This window comes from Camelus dromedarius, chromosome 12 (assembly GCF_036321535.1).
Source record: "Camelus dromedarius isolate mCamDro1 chromosome 12, mCamDro1.pat, whole genome shotgun sequence".
Taxonomy (NCBI): domain Eukaryota; kingdom Metazoa; phylum Chordata; class Mammalia; order Artiodactyla; family Camelidae; genus Camelus; species Camelus dromedarius.
The window spans coordinates 72353472-72373407 of NC_087447.1; the positions used below are offsets into that span (position 1 = coordinate 72353472).

Sequence of the window (19936 nt, forward strand, 5' to 3'; positions counted from 1 at the left end):
AGAAGAGGCCTGCCCTGCCTTCCCCCCCTCCTGCAAGTGGTCAGCCAGCAGCATGGCCTCACTGAGTAACTGACGTGGTCTTTTCATAGTTATGTGGTTAAAAAGTTCTCAAATGTTATACCATGCTCCCGAATAAGTCTCAGATTGATTGAAGATTTAATTGGTGGAAATAAAAGAAAAAAAAATACAGTGAAGAAAGCGTGTAAACATAAGGCTGAGCCACAGAGCAGGGTCAGCAGACATGAGGAAACACATTTTCACTTCATCTGGAGAGCGAGTGTTGGCTTCTCGAGTTTGTACTTAATGATACATATTGCCACAATCTCTGAAGCCATGAAAACAGCTTTTTGCTGTTTGCATCTGCTAAATTCCCTGGAGACTGGCTGGGGCCCAGAGGGATGGAGAAAGGAATACACTGGGGGATAAGGAGATACAGAGGTTTTTGTTGGGGAGCTCTCTGGGGGACTAGGCCTTCAGCATCCTGTGGTTCCACCCCACTCTAACCGCAGTTGCATACAAACATGGCTTTCTCAGGGTCAAGCCTCACTTCTGGAAATGTCCCAAAACACTCAGCCACCTAGCACCAACATTTCAAAGGAATCCAAAATGGCCCACAAGCAATTGCAGAGATTTGAAATGACTTAGGCTCCCACGTGCGCACCGGGCACACTGGGCCTCTGGGCCTCTGTGCACACTCACAGGGATACTGGCTCTGGAGGGACAGTTGAGGGACAGTTGAGGGTCAGTGCTGTTGCTAGGCTACGAGTGTTCCGGACCAAACATTCCAAGCCGCTGAGCTTCACAGCCAAGGTGTGGCAGCGAGACCTCTGTGGCTCTTCTGCAGCGCCAGCGCTGAGATTGGGAGGTGGCAAGAGACCAGGAGGGAAGTGAGCGGTGTCGGAAGGCGATAAGCCAGATGAAGAAGAGACTCGTTGAGTTCGTGAACTGGGTGGACTTCAGCATCCATCAGAGAGAGCGCAGGAATCGTGAGAAGCCTGTGCCTGGGTATCATGTCCATAGGTGTGAGCTAAAGGAGTTCCACAAAGCCGCATATTTAGGTGACACGCATACACTGCAGGAGCTGCTGTCACATAAGAAAAATGTAGACAGCAGAGACAGGAAGAACAGGTAACAGAGGTGGTGCGGGGTGGGGCGGGCCTAGGAGGAGCTGCCAACTGTGGTTGTAAGACATGGATTTTAAACTGCCTTCCCATGTCAGAGATGTTCAAGTGTGAGACAATGAGCATGTTAGAATCATTGAAGTACAGTGTTCTCATCCTTGCAGCAGCAAAGTAGATACACTATCATTTTACTTAATTGAAATGTTGTCTTGGTAAAACAGTAACGGTAACAATTATAATATTATCTAACAATTATTGAGCTGTTCAACTGCCAGACACTTTGCATAGCTTTTCATTTAAGCATCACAGCGGCATCCTGTAAGATAACTACTACTTCATGCCCATTTTGTTGATGAGGAAATTGAGGCACAGTCAGGCTAAGTGAGAGCTAATAAGGGACAGTGTTAAAGTAGAAGTCAGACCCAAGGTGAGCTGAATCTCAACGGCATGCCCTTTCTATTCAAACAGGTGGTTCTTCCATTAATGTGGTGAGTAATAAGAGCTAATAAATACTGTTCTTTCCCCGTAGAAAGAACTAAGATAAGAAGACTAAATGTTAGTTTTAAAGGGGTAGGAATAGCATGCTGTTGAATGTTTACAATTACACGAGTAACTGTACCTTTGAACTAGTACGCTCTAATTTCCTAAAAAGCCCTCTCATGTTCTCAGGACTGCACTACACTTAGCCTGCGCCAGCGGCCAGTCATCAGTGGTGGCTCTCCTTATCCAGCGGAAGTGTGACCTGGATGCTCGTGATGAGGAAAGCAAGACAGCTCTCATCAAGGTGTGTAGCAGCCAACCGTGTCCACGTGAGATGGATTCGATTTACTTACTTAGAATAAAAATGAATTTATCTGTTTTAAATATAACGAGCTGCTGGGACTTGAGGAATGTTAACTTGGAATGCCTAGCACTTACAGTCTGTTTCTTGGCTTGATACCAACAGGCTGTACAATGCCAGAAAGAAGTGTGTGTCACTATCCTGCTGAAACAGGGTGCTGACCCAAATCTTGCGGACAACTGTCAGAACACTGCTCTGCATTACGCCGTCTTGGCTGAAGATACATCAATTGCAGCAGAGCTGCTCTGCTATAAGGCAAACATCGAGGCGATAAACCAGGTATAGCTCAACTATTTACAAGATATTTGAAATACAGGGATTTTTCTAGCTACAGGTGTTTTATTTATAGTAGAATGTATACTGAATACACCAGGCCCTGTTACCATGGAAACAACTCCAAAGCCAAGGCCAGGGGCTAGAGGTAGTGCCCACAGAAAGGGCAAAGCTCTGTCTCCCTGCCGCACTTGTACCCCAGAAGGAGCAACTTCCCATTAGGAAGTGCCTGGGAGTGGGTGGTAGGCTCAGAGCCTAGAGAAGATGAAGGCTTGCGGGGAGTGAAGTGATGGCAAGGGCTGGGTGCCTGCCTGGGGGTGGGTGGGAGGAGGAAGGAACCCAGTACCCAGCAAGGGGAGCTGGGTGACTGCACCTGGGCAGGGGAGGCAGCAAACCACAGGCCCTGAGCACCCCAGGATCCCAGGTTCTAGAATCTGGGCAAGTGAGGTCAGGTCATGTTCGACAGCCAGCAGGGGCATTCACCTGTGCTGGTGGCCACATGGCCCTCCACGTACACCTTCACCTTGGGGTCTTCCATGCTCAGCCGGGTGCAGCTCCCCTGCGGGGCTGTGGCCATAGGTGGGGAGCAAGTGATGGCGCAGCTGGTCCTCCTGCTTTTCCTCCTGGCTCTCCCCTGAAGATTTGGATTGAATAAGTCTACTCAGGTCTGGACACAGGTAATTAGAAATACTTCCCTGAGATTCTGTTACAACCCTTGGTTAAGGACTATTGAATGGATACATGTAATACATGTAAATTCACAGATCTCAAAAATAAGATGTCTCTGGAAGTGCGGGGGTTTGATAGATGCTGCTTCTTTCAGTGCTCTCGTTTCCAGCCATGTTAGCCTGACTTCTATCCGTCTCTTCCTGGCAATATTACTGGCAGTATCTATTGCCTTGAAGAGTAGCTCCTTTTCCCTTCTAACCACTGATCATTCAGTGGCTCTCAGACAATCCTATAAACTTGGTTGTGGTCAGTGATTCAGTAAGTAGAGTCAGACCCTTTAAAGATTTTGCACCATTTGTTCCCATCCAGGTCATTAGGTCAACAGGGTTTTTCTGATTGCAGTAATAGGAAATCATGAGCCTTCTTTTGGTTAAAGCTGTGTGACAGACTCTTGCAATCTATCTGTTAGATTCACTGAGCCCTAGCATAATCAAGATGACAGCTTTTTAAAATTAAAGTCTAGTTACAGTGTTGTGATAGTTTCTGGTGTACAGCAAAGTGATTCTATTATATATATATATATATATATATTCTTATTCAGTTAAATATAAAATTCTTATTCAGTTATATATATTCTTTTTCAGTTATATATAAAATTCTTACTCAGTTATATATATTCTTATTCAGTTATATATATTTTCTTATTCAGTTATAGATATTCTTTTTCAGTTATATGTATGTACATATATATATTCATATTCTTTTCCGTTATGGTTTACTACAGGATATTGAGTATAGTTCCCTGTAGTATATACAGTAGGACCTTGTTGTTCATCTATTTTATATATAGTAGTTTCTATCTGCTAGTCCAAAACTGCTAATTTATTCTTCTCCCACCCCCTTTCCCCTTTGGTAACCACCAGTTTGTTTTCTATGTCTGTGAGTCTGTTTCTGCTTTGTAAATAAGTTCATTTGTATCATATTTTAGAGTCCACATATTAAGTGATAGCCTATGGGGTTTGTCTTTCACTTTCTGACTTACCTCACTCAGTATGAGACTCTCTAGGTCCTTCCATGTTGCTGCAAGTGGCATTATTTCATTCTTTTTTTTTATGGCTGAGTCGTATTCCATTGTATATAAGTGTACCATGCAAGATGGCAGTTTTAAACATCAAGACCCATGACATTAGTAACAAATTGGAATTGTTATAATAATTTAGTTTCAGCCGTCTTATGAACTGATGATCCATTTGATTAACAATCAGGGAGAATAAGATACAGGTAGATTGTAGTTTTAGCAGGCATTGGAAAAATTCTTGAAGTGGATATTATGAGTCTTAATCACAATTTTTATTTCATGTTGGGGCCCAGTGTTTTCGTGTGTAAGACATATGATTCTACAGGAAGGCAAGGTTTTACATACAAATACTTGATTTACACCCAACTGTTTGGAAACACAGCAAACATAAAAACACAAGTGGGCTATAGACTAAACATGGCCCTGGGTATGTTCAGTTTGTCTCCACACATTGAGTCAACATTTAAAATTTAGGAGACTTGTGCAGAAATCTGCACTTCAGAACTTCTCCTCAAGAATCAAATCTGGTCCCCCTTGAGCCCAGGCTCCTGTGCGGTCTGCCCTGCAGAGGTGGCCCCTTCTTGGTGGGGCGTGTGTTCTCCGGTGTGCTGTCCTCACCTGGGACCTTCACTTACTCGGGCCACCTATGTTGCCTCTGTAAGCATTTGAATTTACAATTCCTGTCGTATATTTTGATAAGTATTTCAATATTTTAAAGACAGCCTATATTAATTTATAGTCTACTTCATATTTTATAATAATCCCTTAAGAGTGGGATGGAAGTTTTCAAATTAGAATTTATAAGTTGGTTTAAGAAAAACCTTTTCTTTACATGCAAGTAGTCATATTCCCATTGGAATGTCTGCAAGCTTTATGAGATTAGTCGTAGTTGTAACTGGATAGGTTATGCATGTTGCAGACAGTATGGTATCTTTCTCCTCAGCGTGGCTCCTTAAAAATGTAGTTGATTCAGTAGCTAAATGGCTCTCTCTGGAGCAGTGTTTAGAGTGTCAGGAGTAGTAGTTGAGCAGTAAGGGAACTAGAGAATGCCTGACGCACGCTGCGATAGAAGCGAAGGTTCTTGGAACCAGCAAATGTCTGAAGTGGGTTTCAGAGAATGACTTCACAGGGAAACTTTCCAGGAGGCCAAGGAGGAACCTTTTCAAGAGAAGGGGCACAGAGGGGCGAGGAGGAAGGGGCTACTTGTTATTTACTTTTTTATAGTATATGTTTTAAGTTTAGAGGCTTAAGTTTTTAAATTCAGTTTTGAAATGTATATGTAATTTTGTACATTATCAAATGTTTTTACTATTTTACAGTATAACTTCACACCATTTTTAGTCGCCGTCAGGGAGAACAAAGAAGAGATGGTCAAATTTTTGATTGAGAACGGGGCAAATGTACATGCAGTTGACAAGATGCAAAGGTACAATAGTTTGTTCTCTCTCCCTCTTTTTTTTTTTTTTTGTTTAATCTTAATGTTGTTCTAGAGTAGTAACAGCCAATCAGAAAGATTAACTTAATAAGAAGAGGATTAACTTGGAATCAACACATCATCAGTCAGGTAGAAAAGCAATTATTCTGCCTGGTGTCACGAAGAACGGTATGCAGCAGGACTCATCTTCCTTTATGGTAGTGACTGCTGTCATTTGCAACCTGATTTTTTTGGTCATGTGATCTTACCATAGTTCAGGGATTTCATTTTAGTTTTATTAGTATGGACTCTAATTTTAATTTACCTTATGAGACAGTGTTGAATTTCTTCATTCTTTTATAATTTTTTTAACCTCTACTTGGTGTATATTTTTTTCTTAAAAGATGCATATTAAACAGAGAGGAGTTTGTTTTGCCTTTTGGATGATTCTGCTTTAAATTACTTTCTTTGAAGGATAGTGATGTGATTAGGTTATCACTAAGTGAGTATCACTAAGAGAGTAACTATGACCAGATACTGTGGGCTCATCAGTTTTTATCCTTTTTCATTTCTAGTACAGTTTGATGTTTTTATTTTCAATTGATAACGGTAGAAGGAAGAAAAATAGCTTGAATTATTGAATAAACACTCCCTTTAAAGAAGACAGGTCATTGGTGGATGATAGAGAGGAAGGAGCTGGGCTTTAGAGTCAGATGAGGTTGAATTCCCAGCTCTCCTGCTGGTCAGGTGTGTTACCTGGGGGACATGATTTATCACCAACCAGTACGTTTCCTGTCACGTAAAGGAGGGTCGTCGTACATCCTTCAAGGGTGGTTGTGCCTAAGAAAGACCATGCGTAGACTGTTCAGGTTAGTGCCGGGCACATGCTTCTCAGCGTGGTTAACTGCAGCCGTGACTATTTTTGTTGCCATTTTTATTCATGTTACTGTTTTCAGCCTGCAAACAGCTTCTCCTTACCTGACCTCTAGCTGATTTTAAAGCATTATATTTCAGACTAGAGAAGAAATGGGGAATCCTTTATTTAAACCTTTACCTACTTCAGATAAGTGACCTCAGCATCCTTTCTTGTCCATCAGAGGACTTTAAGTTAGCAGCTTCTACTATGTGCTACCCAAGTAGGACAGGAGGCTTCTTTTTTGTCCCTCCATTTTGGCCTTGGAGGGGATTTGCAAAGATGAGCACTTGAGCATGTAAATGGTCAGTTCTCCAGGGGTGGGCAAGATATTAACTTGGTAAACTAGACCAAATTAACTGCTTGAGTTACGCTAACTAAGTTCCTAAGGGTGAAGTTGTCTCTTTTATTTTAGATCAGCGCTCATGCTTGCTGTGTTTCATGACTCACCGGACACAGTCAAGCTGCTGCTTCAGAAGCACGTTAATGCCAGTTCTCGAGATTTACACGGAATGTCTGCTGAAAGATATGCTTGTCGTAATGGTTTTAAACAGTAAGTGTTTACATTAAAATGGCAGTTATCTCTAAATTGAGGTTGAAAATGACCTAACTGTTACTTGTTACATGACAGGTGAGAGTTCCTAGTTGGGAGCAGGCACTTTGGGGATGGCAGTGAGACCCTCCCCATCACCAGCTGGAAACCAGCAAAAGGCCAGACTAGTGAGATGGAGCAGTGGGCACGGGGTTCTTTATCTCAGGGTTTGTAAGACCTTTATCCTTAGGGTCCTACTGGTCTCCATTTCATTTCAGTGTAACCCCTATGCATGCGGTCCAAGTAATGTCACATATCTGATTTTTCTAACTAGTCATTTGGGTCTTGAAATGTTTAGCAGAGCAGAAAATCCTGTATTTTCCTTTGGGGGCTTTCTTCTATAATCTTCCTCTTGCATTTTTCAAGAACCTAAGGGATTCCCTAAGGCCACAGTGACAATCCTCTCCCAAAGGCATTGGGGCAGGGCGAGGGCATGCTAATCGTTCTCTTGTTTCCCTTGATTCTGTTGCTGCAGCGTTGGTACTAAAACTAGTTTTAACAGGATCTCCTTGGCAGCTGAGTCTGGGTCTGGATGTTGCTCTCTAAAGACCTTTAATAAAATTTTAAAAGAAGAAAAGGAAAAAGAAACTGGTCGTGCAGTCGGGTCATGACTGACCTCTGCTCCCGGGATGCCTGTGCTGATCCAGTTTCCGCGGTCTTCGTGGCGATCGACACGTAAACTTCAGCGTGACAGCTTGTTTAGTTCTCATACATATGCTTGTATGAGGTCATATATTTATAAATGAGTTTAGCTACAAGTTATATAGTAGCTGAGGTGTCCTGAATTATAAACCACGAAGAACAGCTAATCACCATAATTTGTAACATTTTCTGAAAACTGCCACATCTAAATGTTACACCTATAAAAAAAAACACACATTGGGTTTTATTTGGGATTCTCAAATAGTTCCAGCATTAAAGTTCAAGAACAGATTATTCCATTCTTCCCCTATTTCTCTCAGCATCTGAGGAATACATTATCTCATTAAATCTTTGTAATACTCTTATGAGTATTAATAACTAATTGCCTAACAAGACAGTAAGATCCCAGTTTTATAAAGGAAGACTTTGAGCTGAAGAGAAGCCCCTTTTCCAGGAACAAATAGCTGTTGGTTATAGAGCTGGGACTTGTGAGTTCGAGACAATTTCCTTATGTCAGGCTCGCTCTAGTTAACTTGCTGAGCTGTACTGCCCTCAGTTCATGACTACTTCACCTTCCTTTTTTTTCTTTTTTAATTATACATCCTAAATTTAAAAGTGTAGATTGTACAAGTTTGAAGCATATGGGACAGTTGAAGTTTTGATATTACCTCTGATATTGTCTGAAATAATCTAAGAATTTAATATACTTGGTAATTGTTTTTGATATTAGTATTCAAGTAGTAATATGTATTTATCCCATGTTTTTATACACAGCCTTTACCAGCTGATTGTCGACTACACAGATGGAAATATACCAACTACTCCCCCTCAAAATACCGACCTAGGACAGAGTTCTGGTAATAAGTTACTCTTGTTGGGCCTACCATAGATAAGGAAGTAAGATTGAGGAAGTTTTGATAATGGAAGAGCAGTGAAAAAAGCCAGTGTGTAAATTTCATGTATGTTTTTATTTTTTTCATTAATTTTTTCTTAATGGTCTAGTATTCAGAATTATTTAAGAAGTTAATTGTAGGTAATTTAAAATGAGAGACAATATTGTCTGAAAACAAATTCATTTATTTAATCATGGCTCCTGAAATGCCATATTACATCTTTGTGTAAATAAGAAAAACAGGGTTTTAACTTTGTTGTACATTTCCTCTAACATTATAACAAGTTGGCCTTGTTACAGAACTGGATCTTTAATTTTTACAGCAAATGGATTACTTCCGGTAAATGAATGCTAGTTATTGCATAATGAGTAGTCTCACTAAAAAGTTATTGTCTTTAACACTGGGAGCTCAGGAATACCTTCCTGGTGCTGTAAACAAATGGCCAACAATTAGAACTGCACAGCTGGGCCAGTGTGTAGCATACTAATAAGAGATTGTTTTTTAAAGATACCTAGTGATAGTGCAGAAGTCAGGAAAGCAGTGTCTTGTTGAGAAGCACTGGTTACTTTTCACATCATTACACCAACAAGGTCTCTTTCTTACCGATTGCATTCCTCAGAAGTGCAAACAGAATGAGATATGTTGCCGTCATGAGAGTCAGATGTTTTCTTCTTTTTGGGGGATTCTTGTCATGAAACTATATTTTGTTGGAACAAGATTTTCTATTGCCATTAGTTAAAGGATTGTCATAATAAATACTCAAATAGCACAACTCAGGACTCAACAAATTGTAATAAAGGCACAGAAGTGCTTCACATGAAAAAAAGAAGACTATGTTGCCTAGATGTGACCCCTAGGGTGCTGTTCCACCTGAACTGTATGAGGGCACCTTTAATTTGGTAGGCCTGGATCAAGCAAAGAACTTCTGTTGTAGGAAATACAAAGATGGAATAGACAGAGTTTTGGTCTTCAAGGTGCTCATAACACAACAGAGTTGTCCCTGGTTAATGTCTGTATTTTTTTTAAACAGGATTTTCAAAGAAAACATTCTTATCTGTTAATTCATCCACTTAACAGATGACTCTCAAGTGTCTTTTAGGTACTAATCGCCACTGTGACTTTACAGAACGCAAACAGGTCAAAAGCACAGTTCCTGGCCTCCGGGAGCTCGTTATTGTCATCACCATTTTTAAGATTTGCTTTACTTTATTCTCTGCTTACTGTGTCCCAGAGCCCACGAGGACTTTGTAACTGTCTTTATATATATTTTTATGGGTATTTAATATGTGCCAAATACTTTAAGTCCATGGTGAGGAAAGAAGTTTTTGAAAAGTGGGTAGGATGTCAGGTAAGCCATGCAGAGCGAGTAGAAGTTTGCCAGGGAAGGAGGCAGAAGGACAGTGTTTGGTGGGCGGAACATCTTTGAAGATTACATTTGGCAGAAAGGACAGCGGTGCAAAGGCTAAGATGTGCCAGTGAACTTTGCAGGGTCTATGAGTTTCGTTTTGTTGGTGCAGGAAGGATGCTGTAGGAATGGTTGGGAACGAGGTGACTACGTAGCTCAGGCACGCTTCTGAAAGCCTTTCTAGTAGTATAGAAAGGAGGAGGTCTGCTGTAGACCTTTGGAGATGTGTCAGAATGCTCTTAGCCACAAATAATAATAGGAGGCCTAAGTAACAGTGGCTACAGCAGCAGGAGTCAGGATTGGTTAGAAGGTTTGGTGATGTCGTCAGGATCCCAGACGCTGTCCCTCCTTCAGCTGTGAGGCTGCTGGTGTTTGATGTCGCCTTTCCTGGTCTGCTGATTGGCAGCAGCTCCAAGCGTCTTCTTCTCACCTGACAGTATCCGCAGGCGAGGAGGGCTGCTTCCCTCTGCATGTTTCCTGTTAACGAGGAAGAAAACAGAGACGCTTCCGGTAGACTTCCCTTGGCATCTTACTGGCTGGGCTACATCGCATGCTCATGCCTCAACCAGCCACGGGGGAAGGAGATGTAGTTACTGTGATGACCGCAGAATAATCATTTCTCTTTTTGCAGCTAAGAAGAGATTACCTTCTTCGCATACTGGGGCAGAAAACATCAAAGAAAAGTTGCAATTGTCCGGCAAGGACGACAAAGAAGAAATGGTTGTTGAGTTGGGAACCACCAATGGCAGCCGCATGGATCTACTGAAGAATGTTGAGCAGAAGAGTAAGAAGATTCGATGTGAGTCTTCGGGCTTCCTGGTTGTGACATAAGGCAGGGATGCACAAGCTTTTTCTATAAAGGGCCAGAGAGTCAATATTTTAGGCCATGTGGTGTCTGTCACATCTACTCATCTCTGCCATTGCAGTGTGAAGGCAGCCCTAGACCGTATGTGAGCGAAAAGGGATGACCGTGCCCAGATAACACGAGGCCGACAAAGCCAAATGGCGGGGTGGGTTAGTCCCATGAGTGTCATCCAGAAACACCACGCTGTGTGAGCTTGACGTTGTCAGTTTATGGTACTGATTCTACTAATGAATATCATCCTTTGTGAGTCTCGTAAAGTTTGGTTGGGATTTTGGTCCTTGTAAACAGCAGTTCACTTCAAGATATCAAATTTGGATAAACACCCTTTTTCTTTTTGATAAATATAAAGGAGGGGAAGTGGTTTTTACGCATTAATTACCTACCAGGAGTATACTCAGTATTCACTCAAGTGTGTAGTCTCCAGGTGTGGTCCCAAAGGAAAGCTTGTTAACAGAACTTTGGTCTTATACTTTCAATAGTCTGTATTTTTCTATTGCTGATATGAAATCTATTTTACTTTTTTCTTTAATAGCGGATTTAGTGGTTGAGGTTTCACCGAGGAATGAAGATATCTCTGTCATCAGGTAGGATTTTATGGATTTTTAAAAATTACATGTTGACTAAGGGAACACAGAGAAAAGAAACAAGGCTTGTTGAGTGTCCTACTCTGGGTTAGACACCGTGTTATGTACTTGACATATGTTACCTCGTACAGTCACCACAACAGCTTTGCAGAGTAGCTGTGCTGATACAGCTTACTGTTAGTTAACTAGGCAAGTGTAGCTTAAGGAGGTTGACTGGTTGACCCATGATTCCATGGTTATCAAGTAGTTGACCTGTGACTTGACCATCAGGCAGCCTGGCTCCCAGATCTGCTTTCTTATCCCTCAGCATAGACTTTTGTGACTAGTTTGTTTAAAGAAATGAACTCACTCATTTTTGATGTGTATTTTTGCTCCAAAGCGTTTCACCCAAACGTGACATTGATGATTCAAGGCCTCCATCAGATGATGACTTAGCTCTTCCTCCCAAGGTAAAGTGTTCTCTTGTGAAATTCATTTTTCTGCTCTGAATTTAGTTTTGTGTAGTATTTACTCTTAAAATTTAGCAGTGGTCTGCCTATCATTGTTTTATGTTTGTGTTAGAAAGTTGGTCAGAGTAAACCATTTTATAAAAATATGACAGGTTGATTTTTTTTTCTTTTCTTTTCTTTTTTTTTTCTCCTTTGGTAAATACTGAAGATAAGGCTGAAGCAAAATGGACTAGAACATATATAGTGACAGGAAAACTGTACTGTGAAAAGGTTTCCCACCATAGAGGAAGTGTGAAGCTTGGCCAAGGATAAGGGTTCTTTGACTTTTAAACCACACTGACGGCACTTGTATAATACTCGTGCCTCAGGGACATCTTCAGTGCACACAGCTACTTACTGTGATAATCACGGCCTCTTCCTGGGGCCTTTCAGTTCCAAAACTGCGTAGCATGTGTCTCTTTTTTTCCCCTTGGACATTTTTTATTTTGGTATCAGAGAGTTGTGAGGAAAGAGGTTTTTGTTTTGTTTGTTTGTTTGCTTGTTTTACTTTATTTCTATCTCTGGTTCTGCATTAAGACTAAAATAATAATTGAAATTATAGAAATTTAGAAATTAAAATTCTGTTTCTCAAAATCCATATTATAGATTCCTCTGTGTTTTCTAAATTATCCCATTAAGAGTATATTCAAAGCTCTTCATCTAATTGAAGAATACATGTTTTCCCTGAAATAACAACCAGCTCTCAAAGTAGACTGTTAATAAAAACCATATGAAAAACCTACTTCAGAATTCTTTTGTATTATAGTTTAAAAAAGTATGTCCAGTCCTTGTGTCCCATTCTAAAATTTCAAGTTTCAGATACTTTGTAGTATAGTTATTTACATATTCATTTTATAACCCCTGCATCAGCATACACCGCTAGAGATTAGGGAATGTAATTGTGCATTTCCTGGAGCACCTAGAATAAGGTCTTAAATGTAAGAAGCATTTTAGTATTTTTTGAATGTGAGTGCATGAGGAGACATGGACTTCTGCACCACGCTGCAGGTTATATAACACGCACACTCTATCATAATGAAATCTATTTGATTGTACAGGTAATATAGTACACGTACTATGTCATAATGAAATCTATTTGAATTCTAAAAATATGACTTCAATTTCTATTCCCTTTGTTTAGGTTGTAAAATTCAGTTGTTATGACAGGAAATCTGTCATAAATGCCAAGGAAATAGATAAGAAGTATATGATGAATAGGAATAAGTTACAGTCTGTTTTCCAGTATCTACCAATTGTGAGCTTAGAATTTGAGATGAAAACTTTTTAACCTTCTTTTTAGCCCCCTCTCATGTTCCATTCAATGTATCTTTTCAAGCTATATATTATGCTTAGAATCCTGATTACCTCTTGTTTCTCTAAGTGGAAAGTTGATGTGTTAGGAACTTTCTAAAATGTATATTTCTCTCTCTCTAGTAATAATTCACAGTGCTCAGGTAGTGAGAGATGACCGTGTTCAATTGAGCGACTTCTAGTGACAAAATTTAAGTCTTACTTATAGTAGTATTTACAAACAAACGGTTGTAGATTAGTACAAGTCAGTATTATTGGGGATATATTATGAACAAAGGCCTTTGTTTTATATATCATATATTTTGATATTTTTATAAAATTTGCTGAAGAATAATATATATACTTGCATATGTAATTTATATATTTTTATATATATAATAAAAAGGTAAAACAGAGGCTTTCATTCATAGTATATCCCTGACAGTACTGACACATCACCGATCTATTATCTATAAATGCTGAAATACATGTATTTCTCCACATGCCTTGTTATACTTACATTTTCCTTTTTTTCTTGCCTTAAGTTTGTACTTGACTAGTCATGTTAAAACATAAATGGAGGGATGTTTTGACTTCACTTTCTCACTTTTACATTTGCCCAGCAAAATTTTTTCCTCATTTTAACCCACACTTAGTAAAGTCATTCCGTGCCACGTGTCATACCACTGCAGAGTGCACTTCTGTTAATTTTCCAGACTCACCTAATGGAACTGGTGTATGTAGTGCAAAAACCAAGGCTTAGAACTCATAGGGAATCGGTTTGGGTTCTGAAGTTACATTTTCTAAAAACTAAAGAAAATAATTCTTGGTCAGCCTGTGACCAGCTGTTTCTTTGTTATAAATGAATGTGTAAAACTCTTCGTGAGATTCAGAGAGAAACAGGTTGTACTAAAAAAAAAAAAAACCCACAAATAATGGTGTGTTTGTTTGTTTGTTTAACCACTTTGACCTTGAAAAGACAGTGCTTGTGACTTCAAAGTATTAATATATTTGGATTGTCAGTTAGAGCTGCAAAGAACATTTCAGGAGAAGCAAAAGCATGGGGAGTAGTAATAAGTATGTGGTGTTAAAATACCAGAAGTTTGGGTTAGTGATGTTTTACTGAGGACAGCCCATTTCGGGTAGGGAAAATAGCGTGCACTGAGTACCTTTATGGCGACCGGACTTGAAGGCAGCTAAGTGCAGGGTAGTGGTGACCTATTCCAAGGTGACAGCCGTGGAAAGAGGTAAGAGCCTGAGCCCTTGGATCCCGGCAGCTCCTGCCTGGTGGCACAGCACTGTACTTGAAGTCAGCAGACGTGGCATCCTGGTTCTGATCCACTGTGGGATCTTGGAAACACTTGTCTGACTTGTTTGAATGTCAGTGACCTCGTTCAAAAACATGGTACTGATACCTACCTCTCAGGTTATGTGTCGTGAACAAAACTGTGGTAACAAATGTGAAAACACATTGTCAACTGTAAAGGGTGCTATAGAAACATAAGACAGAATGATCACAGTGGCCACTAGGGACCTACTGAAATGTTGAGGACACTTTTCTAAAATCTGAAGGACAATAAAATGGGAACGTTAGAGCGGGCACGGGGACTTCTCATTTGGGGTACGTTAAGTGTCAGCAAACTAGTACCGGACATCTCCGATAGGTATGTAGTGCTTTGGTACTTGACGCCTTCTGGGGACTTGAGATGTTTTGACCTTAAATAAACTCCTGTTCCTGAACACCGACTAGCACCAGGCAGCTAGACACTGAATGTAGCAGTTGAGGGGTTAGGCTGTAGTGGCAGGAACAGAAGAACAAGTAAACAGGAACCCTTTATCAGAGACAGTAAGTCCTTCACTTAAGGAATGTGGAGAGCGTTAGGTTAGACAACAGTGGGGGAGTTTGTAGTTAGGCCGGGGGTGGAGTAAGGGTGGAAGTTAGGTAGTCAGAAAGGAGCTGAGTGTGACCAAAGCTGTCAGGTGAAGGACAGGAAGAAGCCAGTCACACGAAGGTCCCGGGGAGGGATGTTCTGGACAGAGGGAACAGCGGGTCCCATCTGCTCATCACTGTGCTCCAGCGTCTTGGAGTGGCCAGGAAGCAGCAAGTGTGTAACCGTCCTTAGGATCACTTTTATTATTGCTGTGTGTAGAGAAGAGAATGTGCATCATAAGGGCCTGGCACATGCGGGTGGTCACTAAACAGTGTTCTTATTCTTCCCTTAGTAAAGTAAAGCTTATGGTACTTTTTTGAAGAGCTGCATAGCTACAATTAAAATTTCTCTGCTGTTAATTTAAACATAAATGTTTTTCTTTCTACTTTGGTACTTTATTCAACTATTTTTCTTATGAATAAAAGTTTTATCAAATAATCTTAGATTCTGCTAAGCCTTTGTTTCCTGAAATGTAGCAGTTTCCACAGTGTTCTGTTGATACTCAACATGACACACTCCAAGGCTTTTTTTCATGCCAAGTATGTTATTTTAATATTAAAAGCAATATCTATCCTAAGAAATATTTTAAATTTATAGCACGTATACTTATTAAAGAATATATTTAAATATGTATATTTTAAATTTTATTTTTTATTGAAGTGTAGTCAGTTTATAATTTTAGTTTCAAGTGTACTGCAAAGCAATTCAGTTATACATATAAAAATGTGTATTTTTTAAAATGTCCTCTTCTTTTGTCGAGGAATGCAGAATGGAATTAGGTATTTTGAAGTTAATTCTTTGTTGAAATCTGCACATAAGTCAGTATTTTGTCTATGAAAATATTTGCTCTGGCTTTCCATGCTCAGTTTACAGAGTCAGAAGCCAACTGAAGATAAAAGATAGACTTGATCTAGAGAGTCTATATGAAATTTTCTCTTTAAATGTTTGGGTTTCCAGGATATGCTTATTTTGTTTTTAAGTCTAATTGCTTTTAAAGTAGGAAATTTAAAAATAATAATAAGGTAGGAAACACAGGTATTTTCTTAGAAAGGGATAAGGGAATCTTTATGCAACTCATTATTAATATTAATTTTAACAGAGTACCTCCGAGATTCAACTACGGAGCCATGTTGGTCATTTATCTGGAGCTGCAGGTCTAAGAGAAAAAAATACATTAAATGGACAAATAGAAAGTAAGCACTGTATTTTATAAAGAAGTCATTTGACAGAATGTTGATTTAAAACATGGATTTGGATCTATTCTCTCAGCCAAAGAAAATCACCTGTTGACAATATAGTGAGAAAAAAGAGGAGGAAAGGAAGTAAATTGTATATCTTATCGGGTGTCAGCAAGAGATTAAACTAGAATGCTGTTTAAGGAGCTCAGTTGTTAGCTTTCTTTCAAGATGCTCTGTGACCTGAGGACAGTCAGGAAATCAGGAGGAGGGAAGGAGGAAGCGAAGAATGAGAGAGGTAGAGAGGAGGGGAGAAAATGAAGGAAAAGGAGGGGGGTCCCTGGCAGGAGGTGGTAATGAATGTAGAATAGTTCTTTAGAAGAAGGAAGAGGAGTGTTTGAAATGAGGTGGGTATGAAGTGAGCTGCTTCCAGCACCAAAGCTTGTCCGGGAAGCTCAGCAGAATGTTCCACTCCCCCGTCCCCCGATCATTAGGAAGGCGGTGAGGACTGCGGTACCTGATCACGCAGAGCTGGGTGTGCCTGCCGTGGGTGAGCACAGGCGTGTGTGGTCAGCTGTCAGTGTCTGGACCTTCGTGTCATGCAGCGTGCTGCTGCCTTACAGGATGGTGTCTCATAGGCCAACAGAAGAGAGTGGGAAAGAGGAAGAGGGCAGGGTGCGTTCCGGGGAGGTCAGGGGCGCTGGAGCCTGGTAAAGAGTCCACTGGAAAGTCTGCAACTCCTGATGCAGCTTTCGGGGAAGTGTTACAGTGAGACGCGTGCGGCTGGATTTCAGAAGGATCAGTTAAGTCCGAGTGCTGCAGAAGCAGACTCGGTATAGATCAGAGTTGCTCACGTTTTACTCAGTCACCTGGGGACCCAGTGAAAAGTGCACATTCTGAGCAGTGGGTCTGCGTTTCTAACAAGCTCTCAGGTGATGCCCTTGTTGCTGGTCTTCAGATCACGCTCAGAGGGTAGACTTGTGTTTAGGGGAATCTGGAAAAAGAGCCACTGGGGAGTTAAAGACAGAACAGCATCAAGGAAAAGCACGATTTTGTGTTTCTTTCTGAGCACGTTCATAGCCAGAGCGAGGCAAAGAGTTGAAGTAGAAATTAGAGATATAAGCTACTGCTGCTAAGCAGAGAGGGAAAAGAAATGGTGGGCATCATCCATCCAAAGAATAGAGAAGGGGAAGAATTAAGACCACAGATCTAGAGGTACCTTTGAAGAGGAAAGTGAAAGGAAGGAAGGAGGGAAAAAAGGCCGCAGGTAGGTGATTTTGGAATTGAGGGGAAACTTGCGAGAACTCCTTTTCGATGGCGTCAGTATCTTTGCACTGAAGCCAGGTTAGATCACTGCCACTACAGAGAATACTGGAATCAGGAGGGGGCCTATAATTGGGGTAAACCACTGCCACTCCTCCTATCAGGCTTCAAAGATACATGTTGTATTGGTATTTGTTATTCAAGTGAGATTAATTTGAATATGAAGCATTGGCTGTGTTGTTGTTGTTTTTAATGGTACCTAATTTTTTGATAAGATATTTGTTTCACAATAATCCTTTTAAACATTAGCCTGATTTACCAAACCAATTTTGGAAATAAAAGAAATTAATAGGATTCATTCCATAAATGCGAAAGTTGTTATTTTCAGTGAATACTACACAGGTTTTGAAATATAAAAGACTTTTAATGTCTAATAATTCTGTGGCAATGAATTTTTTTTGATCACCAGATTTCAATATTGAAAACTCAGTATACATTCTTTCTTGCATGAGTGGATCAAGAAACTTTGACGGCTAGAGGATCCAAGAAATGTAGGCACACCGGTAGCCCATGTGGGTATGGAAAAAAATGAATATTTTTATGAACGATTATTCTACAAGTGTGTATCCAAGCCGATCAATTCATAACACTTTCTCTGACGAGAAGTGAATTGCACATTCTAATGAACTGCCATCACAGCTGTGGACTTCCTAAATCACAGGACGAATTGAAGAGCATGGTAAATACTTGTAGTCTAATGGTGTCAGTCGCATGGAAGATGTGCTGTTGCACTTTACCGTCAGCTTTCACATTTGTCTTCTTGGAGCCGTGACTTGTTCCTCTGATTAAAGATCGCTTTTCTCCTCCTCAGGCAGCATGTTCACACTGGTACATGTGCACGTTTCTAGTTTATAAAGTCATTTGAAACATAATCGTACTTTTGAGATCTTACCTGCATGTTTTGTTAAACCTATATTCCTGCTCTTTATTCAGTGTCTATAACGGATTCCTATTTCTGCCTTGTTGCTGTCCTAACTGCCCCTGAAAAACAAAACACCGAAACCTAACGTGTTCATTTCCAAAGCAAGCATGAGGATTGCCCTCATTACTAACTGCATGACTGGATAGTTGGCTTTCATATTTACTTATAATTGATTATGTGTCCCTTTTGGCTTTTAGATTCTACTGAAAAGTATCCTCACCTGAAGGTAAAAACTTTTATACTTTTATCTTGAATTTTTTTTTTTAATGAGGATACTGGGAATTTAGCCTAGGACCTCATACACTGCTAAGCAGGCAGTCTGCCACTGAGCTAGACCCTCCCCCCTTGAATTATTACTACAGATTGTATCAAATGTACATTATTAATCGGTTTGTTTCAAAAACCATTCAGCCTGCAGTTGGAGTGAAAGATTCTGTTCCTAAAAAAACAGGAGCAATGAAGAATTTTCAAAGATTCAAATCAGGTAAATTTTGCAATACAAATTTAACTCTGAAATGAAGTACAGTGTTCTTCTTCCTAACTCCTTTTACTTTTTCAAATTTAATTGAAAGATGACATAAGTAAGGCAGATGTTACGATCGGTATCCATGTTTGAAAAATATATATAAGCATAAGAAATAGATTTTTAAAATGTCAGCTTTGACTCGGATGTTTCTATTGATGTTGGGAGACACTAAAGTGCTCAGTTTGGAGTCCGTATACTTCTTGGGGATTCTGAGAGATTGATTATTTGGTTCTAAGATTTTTCCTGTTTTATAATGCTTAATTGAATTCTGACCTTTACGTAGGGTAAAGCTTCACTTGCTAACATGTCAGTCATAGTTCACTTTAATGATTTCATCGAGTGCTATCACATTGCTGATATTTATTTATTTCTGTACTTATTTATTAATGGAGGTCCTAGGGATTGAACCCAGAACCTTGTACATGCTAAGCATGTGCTCTACCACTGAGCTATTTCCCTAGCCCAAAGATCTTAAGCCAACTGGATGTTTTGATTAGGAGAGTGTGTGTGTGGTGTCTTTGATTATTAAAAATGATGGAAGTTATTAGTCCTACCTTAGTATTTGGTAGACATGATCTTTTCAAAAATAATCCTAAAAGTTTTGGGGTTTAGGATATTTTTTATACTATGAAAAATTATTGAGAATTCTGAAGAACTTTTAAGTGGGTTGTATCTATTGATGTTTAGTATATTAGAAAATGAAACTGAAAGATTTAAAAAACAAGCACACAGAAACATTGTGTTAGCCATTAGAGCTATAATGTTATCACATGTCATGTATCTGGAAACCTCCACTGCACACTTAACGGAGAATGAGAATGAAAATAGCGTTCAGTATTATTGTGAAATTAGTTTTGACCTCCTGGACTCCCTAGATGGAGGGAACTTGGGGCTTCAGGGCTTCTCGGATGGCACCTGAGAACTGCTGTTTTAAACAGGGCTCATGGATGTGAAACCAGTGATATAATCAGAGCTGTAGTAATAAGTCATA

At 39.9% G+C, this 19936-nt stretch overlaps 2 protein-coding genes across 2 annotated transcripts in view; both read left to right on the forward strand.

Annotated features, from left to right (window-relative positions):
• The window catches only part of LOC116151631 (coiled-coil domain-containing protein 144A), a 112136-nt gene that overhangs the window by 66870 nt on the left and 25330 nt on the right, over positions 1-19936 (forward strand). The gene's annotated exons all lie outside the window — the stretch shown is intronic.
• On the forward strand, positions 917-7512 carry LOC135322561 (putative ankyrin repeat domain-containing protein 19). The gene is made up of 6 exons (XM_064491806.1): positions 917-1128; positions 1791-1905; positions 2068-2241; positions 5302-5408; positions 6725-6862; positions 7377-7512. The coding sequence occupies exons 1-6, from the start codon at positions 917-919 to the stop codon at positions 7510-7512; spliced, it is 882 nt and encodes a 293-aa protein (XP_064347876.1).

Excerpts from the sequence above, each read along its gene's own strand:
- LOC135322561 (XM_064491806.1), top strand. The coding sequence starts at position 917 with ATGAAGAAGAGACTCGTTGAGTTCGTGAACTGGGTGGACTTCAGCATC. Across the intron at positions 1,906-2,067 it reads GCAAGACAGCTCTCATCAAG|GCTGTACAATGCCAGAAAGA; the intron begins GTGTGTAGCAGC and ends TGATACCAACAG. Across the intron at positions 5,409-6,724 it reads GCAGTTGACAAGATGCAAAG|ATCAGCGCTCATGCTTGCTG; the intron begins GTACAATAGTTT and ends CTTTTATTTTAG.